Raw genomic sequence first — 17857 nt, 5'->3', positions numbered from 1 at the left:
GGCGGGGCGGGGGGGCGGGGCGCGGGCGGGGCGGGGGCGCGGGCTCGGGGCTCGGCCGCAGCGCGTCGGCCACGCTGCGCGCCGCCGCAGACCTCAACGTCGACGCCATCAAGGAGAAGCTGCTCGACCACCGGATCCCGGAGTCCTGCGTCTAGTCTAGTATAACCCGGACCCGCGCCCCGCCTCCGTCGGCTCTCCCTCGATCCCATCATATCGAGAGACATATCGGTCTCAACGATTAGAAGTAATACGACGATTCCCATTGTACATAATCCCCTTGCGAGACGACCGTTATACCTCCGAGCCTCTAAAGCCCTTTGTTGTCGCTTGAATTTCGCGAGCGCTCAGTCAACACACGCTGCAATCAATTTGAGTGGTGAGGTAACAAAAATTCCGTTTATGAGAGTAACAAAACAAGAAATACTCTTTAGCTGAAAGCTCGGGCGGGGCCGGCGCGGGCGGCGAGTTCACGTCACGATTTTAATTTGTTTGCGGGCGGCATGTGGCGCGCGGCGCCGCCCGCCCTTCAGAACATCCACGCACGACGATGGTGACGTGAAGCGTCCCAGCCGAATGGTTAAGTTTAGTCCGTTTAAATTATAACGAGATTCGGTGCGGCCGCGGGCCTCAGTGCTTGTGACGTTTCCCGAGAACCATTTACTTGGCAAATTAGCTCGTGACTTTTCACAAATTGGATATTCTGGGCGTATTTTACCGAAATCGGAGACTACAGTATTAAATTATAATTCTGTGAAGAACTAAATTTGTGATGTAAATAGTAGTTGATAAGCGACTGAATCTTTGCCACTTTTTTACATGTCTACGGTACTCTAGCGCCTGCCGATGCCGGCCGCCGGTTGGCGAGTGACGTCATTAGTTAAATGGATTCATCGTTATCTGTAAAAATATCATAAATTCTATGTAAATAAAATTTGTACTTGACTCTTAAGGTTTTAAAGTCGGCTTGGAGCGTGCGGCGTGGCCACTCGCGGCGCCGCGCGCTCGCTCTACAGATTATTTACACTATACAAGTACCGACGACTCAACAACTCCTACTTTATGTCCAAAGAATTGTATGTAATATTTGAAAGTTTCGACTGATGATAAGATGGCTGGGAGCACTCGACGCGTCACAAAAAAAACAATTTTGTGCCATAAAATTACAATAAATACTTTATTCGTCCGATAGACGGCACACGGATCTATCTTATTTTTATTTATTGATAAAATAAATGCAATATTACCTGGAATGTACTTACAGTATCGATCACCTACCTACTTAATTTATTTCGTATCCGAGCGTCGTCAAAGGCTTTGCGCTGCTGCGCGTACGTTTGCTGTACTCGTGCGTTCGCTGTGTAATCAACAAATAACGTTCGTTCGTAGATTTACCATATTATAACGTTTTAAGTTTTCGTGATTTTCACTCAAAGTCAAAATATCACAAACGGGACTTATCACGCTAAAATAAACGAGTAATATTGTCCCGTTTGTGGTATTTTTATTTATTATATTTCGGGATTTAGGTATCCCGAGAATTTAATTCCACTAAAACCATTTTACAGAAATCGCAGAATTTATCGATATTTCAACGAAATAGAGTTTTGTCAGAGTTTTTATTACAATAAACACAAACGAAAACATAACATTCTTGTGAATTATTATGTTAACGTGCCTGTATTTTTTCGCATTTGGTAACTCTACGTGCGTGAACGTGGAAAGATTATACTTGGGCAGAACATGTGCGGGTGTGCCAAAGCCTAAAATATTTAAGAAGCATTCTGGGTAGGTACCTATTACATTGCATTGCGTATCGGACGAGAATAATCTAACATTCTGAACATATCATTATTGGAATGAAATCATATCTTTATGAAACAGCCACGTATCATGGGAATATCAGTCGATTGTAAAATACAGAGATTTTATTGTACCGCCGACGGGCCGGCGCGTGCCGCGCGAGTGCCGCGCGAGTGCGCGCGAGGCGCGCGCCGCCGGCCGGGCGGCGCTGCCGCCATAGATAAAGTGATTGTTAGGTAATTTTAATTTTTAAGTAAGAGAAGATTTGTTATTCTAATGTTTAAAACAGCTCGAAGAGTTGCGCCCTACTGTTGACTTTTTTTTTGGACGAGATTAAAGGTTGTCTTCGAAGTACACTCCGACTTTTATTGTGACCTCTTCCCAACTGAAAAATATGTTAAGTTTTCTCGATACCAGGTGCTAACTACAGCACAGCAGCAGCAGGAGGTACTTATATAATATTTTATTATACACCCAACCGTCATATTAGTTTGGCGAGTGGATTTAGATAGTAAGCAATTGTATGTAATACGTATGAGTAATAAATTAAAAAAAAATACTAATAAATATATACCTAATTTACTGATATCGAATCAATGACCGACAGCACTGACATATTTTTTCAAATCGATTTCAAACAAAATTGGGAACAGATTCTTTTAAAATTCAAATTCAAATTCAAATTCAAAAATTCAAATGATTTATTCAGTAAATAGGCCGCAATGGGCACTTTTAAATTAAATTTATCACTATGTTCAAGCTATTTTCAAGCGATGTTGTTCAAAAATTAGCCCCTGAACGTACTTTAATAGCTTAGCTATTGAACAAAACTACATCAATAGGTACACAAACCAACCAATTTGATAAATTGGAAATGTATGGTTGCGGTGCGGCGTTTTCAAATGCTACTAGTAACGCCATCTGTGTAGCGTGTCCAGCGACTGAGAGCGCGCCGAGCATGTAGGTAGGTAGTACGTCGCGCTGAGCTGCCGGCCGCCTGCGCCGGCATCTTCCGCAAGAGGGCGCTGTGTCGCTATAAGTTTATTTGGGTAACAGAGTAAATAATACCCTGCGTTATTTACGCGTACTTAATTGATATCGACTAATAAAATTTGATACTTAACACACACCATCGTAGTTACATTTTAAATAAAGCTATCTATAAAATTAACAAAATTTTAATACCTAGGTAATAGGTAGTCCTTTGTTTCTTATTTCAAATTAAAGTTTATACCAAAATTATTGTCACCCTTCATGTGGTCAATCTAAAACAGATTCCTAAAATACCTAATAAACATAATACAGTGTTAACGAAACGCAGGGTGACTATAGGTACCTACAGTTATGTAGTTTTATTTCTTACTTTTGTTGTTTGTTAAATAAATTTTAAATATAGTTATCGTACCATCAGCCAAATATGTGCTCTACCACCCTAAAGTCGATAATCGCTTGCATGTCGCATATCAATAATGCAATAGACGTGTCTGTCAACTTGAAAGTTCGACTTAAGCAACATATTCATTTGATAGGAACTTGTTTAATAGTTGATAGACCACTTATTTGGCTGATTGTACAACCCAGCCACGCGTTGTTTAATTTTGTCGAAGTAGTAAGGAAATCTGGTTCCTAAATACGAATACAAACTCACCTCAATAAAGCTTAAACAAATACTTGATTGATTTCGTGAACTGACACGATAACGATAGATCAAGTTTTATGCTAACACGCTTAGTAGGTACTGCTTGCATTCAAAAATGGCAAATTTCAACAAGGGATGTTATGGAGCTCCGTATCCGTAACCGAAGCTATCGGATATCCGAAATAAAAAACTATCCGTAACCGTAACCGAATCCGATATAAACATTTCGGATAGTTTCGGATAGCGGCGGAGTCAAAACGCGTCATGTTGTGATAGGTTTTTGTTTTTGCCCGGCCGAGCAGACAGAACAGCCGCGCGCGTCTTCTGCATCTATTTATTAGGTTTCTATTGCTACGAGTAAGTCGTATTACAACAAATTAAAGTCAATCATCTATATCCCTATTAGCAAACTCTTTATTGTACAAAAGATACTATAGAAAATTACAAAATTATAGTAGACAGGTGTTTAAGCCTTAGTTTGTAGGTATAGGTCTAAGTTGTTTTTTTTGTAATTTTTTATTGAATATTTATTTGTTACTACTTTTTGTATTTTACGTTGACACTTCCTTAAAAAACTAATATCCGTAACCGAAACCGAAACTATCGGATAATCCGTAATAATTTAACATCCGTAGCCGTAACCGAAACCGGTATTATGTTTGAAATATATCCGTATCCATATCCAGATCCGAAATGTTATATCCATAACATCCCTGATTCAACCACACCTTCATTACCATCATCATCATTTCAGCCGTAGAATATCCACTGTTGGACACAGGCCTCCCCCATAGACCTCCAGTTGCTTCGGTTGGAAGCGGCTTGCATCCACCGAGAACCCGTAGCTCATCTGTCTTGCCTTACACAAAAAAATAAAACTCACTAAAGTACCTACCTAACTCTACTCAAAAAAATCCTCCTATTTTTTAAATTGTTAAAATGGGGTGAACTTATTTATTTTTGGCATATTTCGAACAAATTCAAAGCTCCTGTCAAAGTTAACTGTAAAACATTCAAATCCAAGCTTTATTTCATCGCATCAACATCACGTCACGCAGTTCGGGTCCGAAAACTTTACTCGAAAGTAGTTTCTAAGCATTCCAGTGAATTAATGGCAAATAAATGGTCCCTCCTAAAAAACCTCTCGCCCAGCTCTAATATTATAAATAGCTACGAAAGTTTGGATTATGTTTGTGTTGCTCTTTCACGCTAAAGCTACTGAAATTAGGTATTGGATTTTAAGTTAGGTACTTATATATTAATAGCTGCATCACAGAAATAACAAAAAAAAACTTGTCATTTAGATACGGGAGTATCTGATTTTATATGCTTTTAAATCATATCATGAGAGCGATTTAAAAATCCTAAAATTTCAACCACCAAACTAAAACTACTTACGTTGTATCAAAAACATTCCCAAAAGTAACATGATGGATTTAACTTAGGTACCTAAATTATGAAGACGACCTCTTAATTTTTGAAAATATAGAAAAATCTCGAAATTTCAATTCAAATGCGAGGTCACGCAGCGAATTCAAATATCAATCGCTACACTCAGATCATAAGCGGTAGATATTCAAATATTACAATAAAAAAATAATGTATAAAACGACACCCCTCCACCAGCACAGCGAAGTCACACCAATTATTTGCATATTTATGTTCTTGTGCACGCGATATGCATCTAAAAACAATAATAGTAACGTTTCATCCAACGTTTTGGTCAAATCAAATGGCATCGGCCGAGTACCTGTTATCGTTCGGCAACAAAATCCCCGCTTTACATTTTACGTAGGTACGTAAAAACATTCATTAAATGCACCAAATATGAAAGTTGGTAATTGCATCTTACCTCGCTTAAGTACATTCAGGAGGAAAAGTTTTCTTATTTCAAAATACCCTAATATTATAAATGTGAAAGTAACTCCGCCTGTTTGTCTGTCTGTCTGTTACCTCTTGACGCTTAAACTGCACAATCAAACCTAGGAAGGGCATCGGTATTTGTAAAATTACGACATTTCAAATAAGCTACCATAACCGTTATACCGTTAAACGAGCAATTTCTTGTATATATATAAATATATAGGTATATTTCGGGGATCTCGGAAAAGGCTCCAACTATTTCGATGAAATTTAGTATGGAGGGTTTTCGGGGATGAAAAACGATTTAGCCTGGTCTTATCTCTGGGAAAACGCTTGTTACCGAGTTTCAGCCCGAGCAAAGCTCGGTTGCCCAGGTACTTATAATAATGGTTCACACGGGTAGAAAAAAACATAGTAGCAATAGTAGGTTAGATTGTACCCACTTCGCTTCGCTAGCAATTTTATTGTCAATTAGATCTCAAAGAGTCGATAATAAAGTTCCGGAATACCCACTATTTAAAGTCTCTCGGGAATTTTCTAAAATAACAGCGTGGTCTTGATTTATATCGCGTAAAAAATCCTAAATTTAGTTGTTACGATTTATTTTTATTTATTTATTTTAAGTCATGTTCATTTGAGATTTTTACATGGATCCCTTGGAAATAACGAGATAAAAAGTAGCATATACCTACCCAATGATATTATATATTACTATCGTCCTATGCCTATAGGTACGTTATTCCAGAGATATACCTAAATCTATCTGAATATTAAATTTTCTTCTAAATATACGCACACACAAACACAAACACATACACGCACGCGCGCATTTATAATATACCACTAAAATTATAAAAGTAAACTCATTTATTTCCTCGCCTGTACAGAGTCGTTGCGCGTGCGCAATATCGTTGCCACATTGTTAACAAGTATAATTTCCTTATTTTGGTATTCTCTTATCGCAATGATGGCGTGTGCTAATGAGCGCGGTAAAGACGCCACATAATTAGATCCAGATATTATTTGGATTTCAAAAGCACTCGGGCAAACGCTTAATGGAAAAGGTGGTCTCGAGCGTGCCAATAAGACGTTCTAAAATAATGTTCTAAACAAAATAAACCTAAAACATATTATTTCATTCTACGAGTAGGTATTTTTATACTCTGGACACTATAAATCGACAGTCACACATTGAATACACTGCTGCTGGGCTACTACGAACTTCGAAACTCGAATTTCGTATCGTACCGTCCCTCTCGCTCTCGTATTAAATAGTATAAGTGTCAGAGGGACCGCACGACACGAACTTCGAGTTTCGAGTTTCGTAGTAGCCCAGCAGCATTAGCGATCTTAGCGCCTTTGCAATGGTCCTACCCTCGCACCAAAGTTAGGTGCTCCGTGCTACTCGCGCGGTGAACAGAATAGGCTTAGAAATATCTATTTCAAACATATGCTTCGCAAATAAATAATAATCCAATGACAACAGGGTGATGGTGACTGGCAACGCGACGAAGACGGATGGGCCGCGTCGGGTGTCGCGGCGGCCCGTCGCGCGACGCCCACGATCGGTCACCGGACCAGGTGCTTTGTCACGCGATATCAAAGATATTTGATACCATTATAGTATTGAACAATAGTAGACGACTTGTCTTCATTATACTTTGCCTGTATTTTGTAAATATTAAGAAGTTTGAGGTGAATACGTTTTACCTAGTCGGTATGACAATGAAAAAAAGACAAAAAAAGGCGCTGGCGAAGAGAGGAACGTGCTATGACGATGTTTCTGCGACTGATCATTCCATCTCGCACAAATATTATGCATTTCATTGTTTTTCACTTTAGTTTGCTACATGCAAATATTGAAATACTAGGTACCGGACTATTGTATCCTCATAATAACACATTTTTAGAAGCTGCGTGATCCACTGCGCAGTTTACGTAGGCCCGCCCAGCATCCTGAATGAAAGCGCCGCAATGGGACACTGACATGAGTAATGCTACGTCAGTAGGCTACCGTGCACGATTTCCACTTCAGCTCGTTGTTTGCTTCGATCTCTGACAGAAATATCAACACAATAAGACAAGCAATCTGAACAAAGCAGAAAGAAATAACACCACTGAAGAATTCGTAGTATACGACATAACAATTGACATTCAAAACTGTGGCCTATTCAAGTCAATTGTGTGCTGCAAATTTTGTTAACTCAAGTGTTTCAGGCTGAAGCGAGCGCGGAGTGTTTGAAACGTTCTATTTGTATTTGACAAACGTTTATTTGATTCCACGTGAGCGCTGACAAGGGCTCTAAATTCTTATTCAAATATTTTACCGGAGAACTTAATTCGTAAGTCCCGAAGTTCATTGTGAAGGTCTTATTCAATTAGTGATAGTTAGTCCATAGTGTTAAACTTTGAAATATTAATTTATGCTCAAGAATTTAGTAATCAGAGAGCACAGCTTTACCAATGAGTTTGAGCCGACATCAACCGCGCTGCGGGTCGCAATAATAACTTGCGAAACTGCGCGGACGGGATGGACGTCATCAACTCTACAATGCACTTCGAGTTCCAAAACACTGCCCCCCCCCCCTTCACTTTGTCCCGTGAACAGCAACTTCCGACAGCGGCACTCCCCCGCCCCAATTACAAGGAGATATCACCTTCATTTTGGTAATGAAAAATTCGAAAAATGTAAATATTTATTGACTCAAGATAAACATTAGCGAGCCCATACACGTTTGAGGACATAATGTTATGTTAATCTAAAGGAATCCATAATAATATTAGAGGTACATAAGAGGTATAATGCCAAGTTGATACAGCAGACGCGCTGTTGACTAGATAAAGTTGCTTGTAGGCGTATAAATAAGCAGTATGTTGGTGAGGTCTGGTCCGCTAGTAGACCTCGACGCTCTCCTGGTGGTGCACGGTGTCCTGGCGGAACATCTCCACGTCGGCCTGGCTGTCGGCGTGGATCACCTTGCCGCGCCCCTCCTGCACACAAACCACCCCCTCACTCACCGCTCTGAGTGATCACCGCCTGACGGGCAGACGCCTCACACCGAGGACACGTACAGACAGAGCGGTGGACCCTACGACAATATCCCCAGCTTACCCAACGACAAATCACATGCAGATTTGATATTTACAGAACCGATGCATTTTTTTATTCTTTACGGCAGGACAGAGGCTGAGGCTGCAATGTAGAATGTAATTCTGACTATTTCACAGTTTTTTTTTCTTATTTCTTCCTTGCCCGGGTACGCAGTCCTCATACATACTGCAGTCCAGATTTGCACGAGTGTAGTTTTGGGAAAAGGGCGATTGGGGATTAGAGACCTTTTTTTATTTTCACTCGTGCGAAGCCGGGCCGGGTCGCCAGAAAAATAATAAATTAAAGAATTAAAAGTCTACTGCATAAAAACTACTAAGAAAAACAAGTCTCTTCTAGTCGTCTTGAAATCTTCTAAGTATCTACTTACCTAATATTTAATAACTAGGTACTTACACCATTAAATGTTTTATGATCGATACACACATAAAAGAAATAATAAATTCTGATGCGTAATAAAGCGTGTATACCTACAATAGTCGGGGCCCATCAGGGTGAACCGAGCCAATTTTTAGTAAGTAGATATGTATTTTTCCTTATTCGTTTTTGCAGTTGAGTTTTTAATTTTTTATGTTATCATCATATCAGCTGTACATACGACCACTGTTGGTTGGACATTAGGCCAAATAATAACCTCCAGTTCACTGCCCAGCTGTTCAGCAGCCTGCTTCCATTGTGAGCCCGCGGCTTTAACCACGTCATCCGTCCCTCTTGTTGGCAGATGTCCTACGCTGCGCTTGCTGCTTTTTATTTTATGATGAATTTTCTATTATGATGACCGTCATCAATACTGGATACCATATTTAGTCAGAAGCGGAGATTCTTCATTTGTGAAATCTTTTTTTTATTTGCTATATATAACACTGTGGGTTTGTGGGTAAATGTTGATTGTGTGAATACCACTGTGGCATCGAAAGTGTATGAAGCTCCCAAACCACACTGGGCCCGCGTGGGAACTACGGCCGAAGCCCTGATTTGAAGAGGAAAGTGCCCAGCAGTGGGGCGTGGGCTGAGATGGTCATTGAATGATGGCGGTACCTTGGGGTGCATAAGGATGAAGGGCAGCTCCGCGGCGAGCTCGCCGGCCAGCGCGCCCAGGTACAGCTTCACCTTGACGCTGTACGACACCACGATGCCGAACGCGTCGCGCTGCTCGGGGTCCAGCACCCTGCCGATGCCGCCACAACAAATCAGCTGACTACATACTGGTAGGGGGGGGGGTAACCTCACGCTCGGCCACGACGTTCTAAAGCCATTTCAAAGGAGAAGGAGTAGTTCGGGTTGGTGCTACCTGGGCAACAACTAGTCCAACTTTGTTAACCAACAAAGTGTAACTTTTCCAAGTCTGTCTATATTTCCAGTTAGATACAACTGGGCCCTTCAAAGTTAGAGGGAATATGCTGTTACTGAACCAGTGAATATACCTTTGGCCTCACCTGCACTTTTCATCAGGTGAGAATTGATCAATCACGAGTCAATTTTGTGTGAAACAAACGAAAAACAAATGCAAACGGCACGGTTTGGGGTACAATTTGGCATCTACGTGTAAGCTGTCTCTTGGTATAACACGAAAGTCTACATAATTTTTATTCCAATATTCCTGAATTTCAATTGTTAAGTCGAATTAGAGAGATGAATTTTCTTCGTTACAACTTACATGGCCTACGGCTGACAATGTAGAACACGCAAAGTATGTAATATAATCCATATTTTATAAACAGTCTTTTTTTCTCCGCATAGTAGATACTCGATAATGTCGATAATTAATTAATATTACCATCGAAAGTCGAAAAATCCCTGAAACCCCTGACATTGTAATTTCAAACTTCCATATTTCAAAAACAACTAAACCGATTTTAATGAAACATAAACGTAAAAAACTGCGTTGAAATCGGTCCATTCGTGTGAGAGCTACGATGCCAACAGACAGACCGACATGGTCTGCGTCAAACTTATAATATAATACCCCTTTTATAGCGTCATGGGTTAATGACTACAGAGATTGGTGACTGACAGCGTGGTGGAGGCGAGCGTGGTGTCGGCGCGCTTGAGCTGTCCGTCGAGCGCGATGCCGCGCTTGTCGCGGTTGGCCGACAGCGCCGGCGTCAGGTGCAGCACGCGCTGCAGGCTGGAGCCCGGCTGCAGCGGACACCCGTCCCTGAAGCGAACGACACAACCACTAACTCATCAACAACAATCTCAAATACACTTCCACATTTCGAAAGATCAGGGATATAGCCGCAGTCCTAATTTATCAACGCTCGCGCAATGCTATATGCTTCTGATGAAACTGTTCTCACAACCACGCGATCGAGTATATCCTAAAGTTATAATTGACACGTGGTTGTGGAAGAACAGTTTCAGTGTACTTACGACGGAATCACACCGCGCGAGCAGTAATCAATTAGTTCAGCGTCAGGCATGATTGTATCAATTGCAACCCTCTTAAGTAAATAAAATAAACCTTCAAAATTTTGAACTTAACAAAACACGACGTCAGGCTTCAGTTAGGCGCAACCCACACAGAAGAGACGTGGGACGGGCCGAAGAGGCGCAGACGTCGAAGCGTCATGCCCACGTCGCGTCTCCGCTTCATCTCTTTTGTCTCCTTTGGATCGTGACATTTCTAAATAACATCTAGTATGAACTGCCCCGCCCCTGCCGCTGCCTCTCGTTCATTCTGTGTGGCTAGCCTTCAAATCATAACGTTAGCTGACGCGAAACTGAGGCATCATGTTGCCATGTAAAGAGTTAACTGGTCGGTACTGACTGTGTCTCGACGCTGGCGACGATGTTGCGGTACTGTCCGCTCTGGAACAGGACGACGTCGACGCCCTGCTGCACGGCGGCCTTGATGCGCTTGACGACCTTATTGCTGTGGTTGCGCACGCACACGTTGACGGCGACGGCCTCCCCGTGCAGGTACAGCTGCCGGTCCAGCGTCAGCTCCAGCTCCAGCTGGCCCGGCGACAGCACGAAGTCCTTGCGCACCACCGTGCACGGCTGCGGGCCCGGCTTGCTCGGCGCGAACTGCACCTTGCGGATGCCCAGCGCTATCGTGCTCCTGCACATACAAACGGAACAGTTCACGCGTCAAATACGTTCCTTCCGTTATCAATAAAGAGTTAAGTGCTCATATAGCAATGGCTTTCACATCGAACGATGTTATTTTTCTGACAAGTCCGAGAGATGTGGTGTCTGTTTTTTAACCATATTGGATATTAATTTTTAATTGATCTGACTCTGGCCTTACGAGTGCTCGATCGATTCTGGCTTTGCAAAGGACGACCTTTTGCCCTACTACTTCCAAAACCAACAAGCTTAAGGCTTGTCGTTCTCCAGAAGTATCACGGTTTATTACCTGCGGTGTGAGCGGTCGATCTCGGAGTCTCCGACGAAGAGCTTGACGTAGTAGTGCACGCCGCAGGGCTCGCCCTCGTCCTCGAGCGCGGGCTGCAGCGTGACGGAGCCGGGCGCGCCCGCCGGCACGGTCAGCCGGAACGCGAACGCGTTCTCACCCAGCTTCTTCAGCAACCGCTCCTACACAATCAACACATCATCTTAATCGTCGTCCACGCTGACGGCGACGGCGACTCCTGTCCGGACTATGACTAAGCCGTGCGCTGATGTCGATTATGAACCCGAACTTTGGGCTATGCATACGGTGCATGTATTTTTTAGGCACAGATGACGCGAGTTTCGGTGATGTAGGTACATTTGAAGCTGTAAAGTCTCAAAAAGCTAGCACAAAAGTGCATTTTAACGCACGTTAACTGCACGTTATCTGCGGGTAAAATAAAACGTAGTGTGCATGCAGTTTCAAAAGTTCGATCACACGGCCAGCCAGTGAAGTTGGCCTGCTGATTTACTTACCTACACAAAATTACAATTTAACCAGCCACATACGGAAGCCCGACAAGCAAAGTAATCCTATAAGAAAGAACTATATAAGTCTGTTTTTACCAATAACATTCTTATAAAGAACTTGCTTTAGATTATTTTACTTATAACAGCATTTGACAAGCCTTATCATACCTGATGCACAATTATCAAGATCTACTAGACACGTAAGCGATAATCACAACCAGAACCTACTATCCTACACGTGCATAACCATATCACGCTGTTTATCAACAGTCCCACAGACTTCTTGGCGATTTATACGAAAAATAAACACTAGGTTCATTACGGTCAGACGGGGCATGCCTGTAAGACCTAAAATAATAGTGTACGTTTGCGGCTCGCATAGGTTAATGTATTAAGCGATGCCGCAGACGGCCCGGCAACGGTTTACGGCGCGGCGGCGGCCCGCGCGGAATGCAATAACACCGCCCGGGGACGCTACTCGTAATGGCCACCGCCGTGCCACCGCGCTACTGACTGTCTCTACGCCTTAACACACTCTTGATGGTGTGAATTAAGGTGTCTCCTAATCACCCCCATGTTATTTCAAAAGAGCTGCGTACCTACATGTTTAAACTGCGAAATGATCGCCCAAACAGAGGCCGTATTGCCCTAACGCTTCTGACGCTCGCGATCGCAATCAAATGACAGTTTTTGTATGCGAAGTCTGTCATTTATTGCGAACGTTAGGCAATACGGCCTCTGATTTGTTTAAGTATTTATATGGATTGGTCTATTCGGTTTTCAGAGGTTAATGCGGAGCCTTTAGCCACTTTTACAATATAAAAAAAGCATAGGTTATGTAGCAATAAAGGTTTATAATCACCTTGATGTTGACATAAGAAAATCAGTAAACCTGAGAGAATTCTTTAAAAAGTTGAAATCTTATTTAAAGTTAAGACCATTTTATGCCCTTAAAGAATATTTTGCTAAAATATTTGACTGATTCATGGTAAATGCTTGCTTCGTCTATATGTAACTCATCTATGCTATACTTGAGTCATCCGTACTTCATTGAATTGAATTGAATTTTTTATTGCATACATACATTATTGTATTTTCTGGTAGTCCAAACATTTTGTAAATTATAATTGTACCTCTTTTGACATTATTTATAATATTTATGAGAAGTCTAAATATGTGTAGTGAAATTAAAATAGAATGAATACTTTTTGAAATTTTGTATTAGTGTAATTCTCTGAATTGAACTATATTGTATTGCATGGAATTCTTTAAAGCAATAAATGACTGAATACTGAATACAGCATATTTGTGCGCAAGCGACGCAAAGGTGACGTTATCGCGCTTCAAAACAAAATTCAGTTAGGTACTTTTTGTTTTGGAGGCTTCTGAATTTAAAGCGAAAGTTTGTGTGTATTGTTTACTCTTTGACGCTAGAACGGCTGAACAGAAACTACTAACTTGAATGAAATTTGCTATTACATAATAATATGTAAAATTCCGAAATATTAACCGTAAAATATAAATGAAATCCTGTACAAAATGCTTTTCATAATGTAAATAAATTACGAATTCCAACGAGGATGTAGTAAAATACCGGCATTGTAGCTCAGACTCGATAAAGCGGTTAAAAAAGTATTTCTTATACAATCAGGACCAAACGAGCAAGCGGGTCACCTTCACCTGATGGAAAGAAATCACCATCGCCCGTGGACACGCATCCCTACTATACTAATATTATAAAATAAATGTGAAAGTGCCTTTATCAGTCTGTTTTACGAAATTCGTTATTGAGATAGTTGGAGTCCCAAGGAAGGAGAGGCTACTTTTTATCCCGGAAAAATGCTTAGTACCCGCGGGATAGCGATAAGCGATCACTGAAAAAAAAGGATAGCTGAACTAGTTTGGCTACTTGACGTTTAGACAAAATTTACTAATTTAATAAGGAACCAAAATAAAGCTAATATTGCAAAACTGGTTTTGTAAGACATCACTTAACTTTTAGCTACTGGCCTTAGTTTGATTCTGCGCAGATAAAATCGAGGGCAACAGCTAGTAACATATATAAAGTAGTATAAAGTAGTGACCTGCGTGCGCGAGAGCTCCCAGGCGCGCTTCTCGGGCGCGGGGTAGAGCTGTTCGGAGGCCAGGAACAGCTCCTTGTAGAAGTTGAGTCCCATGACCTCGTCCTCCTCGCGGCCGTAGCGGAACGTGCACACCACCTGCCCCCACACCTTGCGCCCGCGCACGTAATCCTCGTCCAGCACCACCACGCCATCTGGTGACAACCAGCCGTCACTACCACTCTCAATCAGCCTCACGTCACTCTGAACAAACTCCTCCCTCTGGATGAACAAATCGTCAAATACATGTACCGGTTGCCCGCAACTCGCGCGATATCGTTCGTCCATCTAGTGTTAGGCCTGCCGATTTTAAATACCTACCTAAATAGTAAGTATATACTCTGGTAGATTTTGTGTAAAGAAAAACATAATCCGCGTCAGAAATAAAAACTTAGAAAATAATTTAACTCTTATTTGTATATTTCATAAATTATGGACACGCGACCCTTCTAACAATTTCGATGTGGTATGCAGCGGTTTTCTGAGAAGAATAATCAATCTCTTTTTACACCCTTGACAGAGTGCTGGTCGGTGGTCGTCCGATGAAAATACATAAACATCACGCCTGTATTCCCAAATGGGGTAGGCAGAGCACACGAAACGTTACAGCTTCGGAGCCACTTTTAGCAATTTTAGCTTTAGTGTTAGGTTGCGATGAGAATCAATAGTGAACTTTCATAACAACTTTCTTGGGAATATTGTGTGGTGATTTCCCCTTACTATCCTCACCGCAGAGCCGAGTTTGGAGTTCCTAGTTGTTGCCTACTCGCGGGAAGAGATGGCTCCGAACGACAATCGATCTAGCTAGCTGACTTTATCTCTGGGAAAACGCATGTTTTCGAGTTTTAGCATGAACACGGCTCAGGCGCAAGATAGTTTATTGCGAATTATAATTTTAGGCATGTTTTAGACGTATTTATTTTTAGCCCAGATGCCTTGCCTAGCCTAAAATAAGAAGAGGCCTGTAATGTAATAGTTATAAATTATGAGTTCAAATTTGCAAGACCATTGATATCTTATTTGAATAAATTAACTGGCTACTTTTACGGTGTTATGTTACAGGGGTTTCAGGGCGCTACACTAAACACTAGAACCGCACTAATCAGTCAAGCGCGACGGTGGGCGGATGATGGATTCGCCAACGCGCTGCAGCCGCACCGGGGCGGTGCTAACTAACAAACTCGTACTAAGAAACCCGGTATTAAAGTGGGATCAGTTAACGTCAGGGCGGAGTCGAAACTTCTCTGCTACACGGCGCAATGTGTGCGCCGCGCCATGGCTATGCCTGATCCATGTGGGCTATGGTTTCCACGCGGGTGACCCTCGCACCTATGGGCTCCACGAACGTGATGTGATCCACGAAATCCCGCTTCGCCATGTACAGCGTCAGCTTGCCGTTGGGGGCACATTTCTTAAACACTTTGAAGTTGTACACCATCGTGATAGTTTGCAGGCTGGGAGCGCTCGGGCCGACTGTGCCGGGAGCGGCCACAACCCTGCTATATACGGGATTACTTATTTGCGAGGCTTCTGAGCCGCGGTAATCTCGTTCCCCTCGTTAGCGGCTCACGTGCGGAAACGCTTCCTACGATTTCTATGATTCATCAAGAACAAAGGTCAGGCGATCGCTGCGCGTGTTTATGGCGCGCGGAATGGGGAGCCGGCCTCGGCCGCGGCCGCCACGTCATAAAGCGTGTATCGAGTGGCCGCATCGCATAAATGCGGCCAATCGGTTTTACTGTAAATTGAAAAAGTATCACTGCGGCGGCGGCGGCGGCGCGGCTCGTAAAACGCCGATATTCAATAAGCGCCGATTCCAAATAAATAAAGTCATCCGCCGCCGCCGCGCCGCGTCGTAAACGCGAGCAGGCCCTTTAGGTACTATGACGTGCAAAGTTCCCGCTGACGCTTATGTTGTTTAATACGAGTGTGAGAGGGACAGTACGATACGAACTTCGATTTTCAAATTTCCTAGGAGCCCCCCTGGCTCTTATCGTGCTCCACGCCGCGCTGCCCTAGCCGGCAAAGCCCAGATGATCCGCTGAGGGTGACCTACAAAAACGTCCCATATTGAATTTCCGCAAGGATACAGCGTATCGATTGGGCGGAGCACAACACGGCACTAACATGCTCACATCTCATCTGCCCATACTATGTCAATCAGACACGAAACTCCTCTTAGAATCTTAATTGTGGAGGTAGAAGTATTTTATTGTTTCTGCTGACTTTTGGTCTCTAGGGTACTAGTAACTTACGTTCGATACCTTAGGGCTCAAAGGGCATTTGGGCGTAAAGGCACTCTCTATGGCATCTTATACAGTTTTTTTTTCTCTATCGATCTGTATAATCCACGAAAGGAAATTCGTTCAAAAATGTCCTTTACGACCTGTGTTGTTTTAGTCCCTAAACACAATTATTTTCAAAATTTGGGATATAAAGAACAAAAAATCATGCATGATGCAACATTCCTCCGCAAGGACAACGAGTCAAGCCGGCCAGAAACTTCCTGGTCATTGACAATTCCTTAAATCCCCCCCCCCTTAATTTATACGTATGTCTCAGTGGACCAGTTCGACACACTTGGCCTACATTTCCTGCTTGCTATTGCGATTTGGGACGTCAATTACAATTTGAGATATATTAGTAATAGGCGATGATTTCCCATGCTTACAAATGCCTTTTTGACAATAAAAAGTTCAAGCATCCACTAAATTATATCTCTAACGCCCGGAATACACGAGGCTAGTAGACGCACTGGCTTACTAGCACTAGCTTGCTATCCTGGCTTGAAAAACTAGCCTCGTGTATTCCGGGCATAAACGCGGCACCGGCAGGTAACTTCATTCACGGTGATCACGCATGACGTCACAACGCGCGGAGTGTCTTCGCGCGGTCGTCGACCCTCCCCCCTCCGCGCCGCCTCAAGACTCGCGACTTTCTAGGACAAGCGCGCGCGCAGCGGTGTTGTTACCCGTCTACATCAATAATACATCATAACGGTAGCAGAGCTGTTAAAAACGTTTTGTTTTCATGTTAGTGCATCTCAGTTATCAATTATAGATTCAACAGTTATCGATTCGTCTTTATTTCGATCATTCGCAATCATCGGTCATACCCTTGAAAACATAACACGGAAATCTAAGAGGATAAATCGCGCATGTAATTTGAAGCTTAGTTGAAATAGATGCTTAGTTAAGAACTATTCGAAGCAGTCTAAGCAAAGTGCATGCCTAAGCTCTGCTTAAATCTAAGCACAAAGTTTGTCAGCGAGAGGCCCGGCCGGCCGGTGACGTCAGCGCGCGCGCAGTCTCCGGCGCGGCCGCCCGCGCACCGCGCGACTCCTGCGCCGCTAACTCCCGCAGCCTCGCCAGTGAACGTGTGACCGTGAAATTCCGGCGCGAGTGCAGTGCAGTGAGAGTGCATCGCTATCTGGGACTGCATTAAGGAATGCACTGTTAA

The 17857-nt window shown here is 42.8% G+C and overlaps 2 protein-coding genes across 2 annotated transcripts in view; one reads left to right on the top strand and one right to left on the bottom strand.

Annotated features, from left to right (window-relative positions):
* side-II (sidestep II transmembrane protein) overlaps positions 1–1482 on the top strand; it is a 401395-nt gene extending 399913 nt beyond the window's left edge. Inside the window, exon 18 of the mRNA XM_074086222.1 lies at positions 35–1482. Coding sequence (XP_073942323.1) covers positions 35–155 — 121 coding nt within the window. The 3' untranslated portion in view covers positions 156–1482. The remainder of the gene's footprint in view (positions 1–34) is intronic.
* A 6503-nt stretch (positions 1483–7985) lies between these two features.
* Arr1 (arrestin 1) lies at positions 7986–15894 on the bottom strand. Its single transcript, XM_074086221.1, has 7 exons — positions 15728–15894; positions 14363–14553; positions 11773–11951; positions 11182–11475; positions 10426–10569; positions 9450–9579; positions 7986–8293 (listed from the first exon to the last, which is right to left on the bottom strand). The coding sequence occupies exons 1-7, from the start codon at positions 15834–15836 to the stop codon at positions 8195–8197; spliced, it is 1146 nt and encodes a 381-aa protein (XP_073942322.1). The 5' UTR covers positions 15837–15894; the 3' UTR covers positions 7986–8194.
* Positions 15895–17857: the final 1963 nt, after the last annotated feature.

This window comes from Choristoneura fumiferana, chromosome 3, assembly GCF_025370935.1.
Source record: "Choristoneura fumiferana chromosome 3, NRCan_CFum_1, whole genome shotgun sequence".
Classification (NCBI taxonomy): domain Eukaryota; kingdom Metazoa; phylum Arthropoda; class Insecta; order Lepidoptera; family Tortricidae; genus Choristoneura; species Choristoneura fumiferana.
The sequence above is the reverse complement of the archived record's forward strand: the minus strand, read 5'-3'. Positions and strand labels throughout refer to the sequence as shown.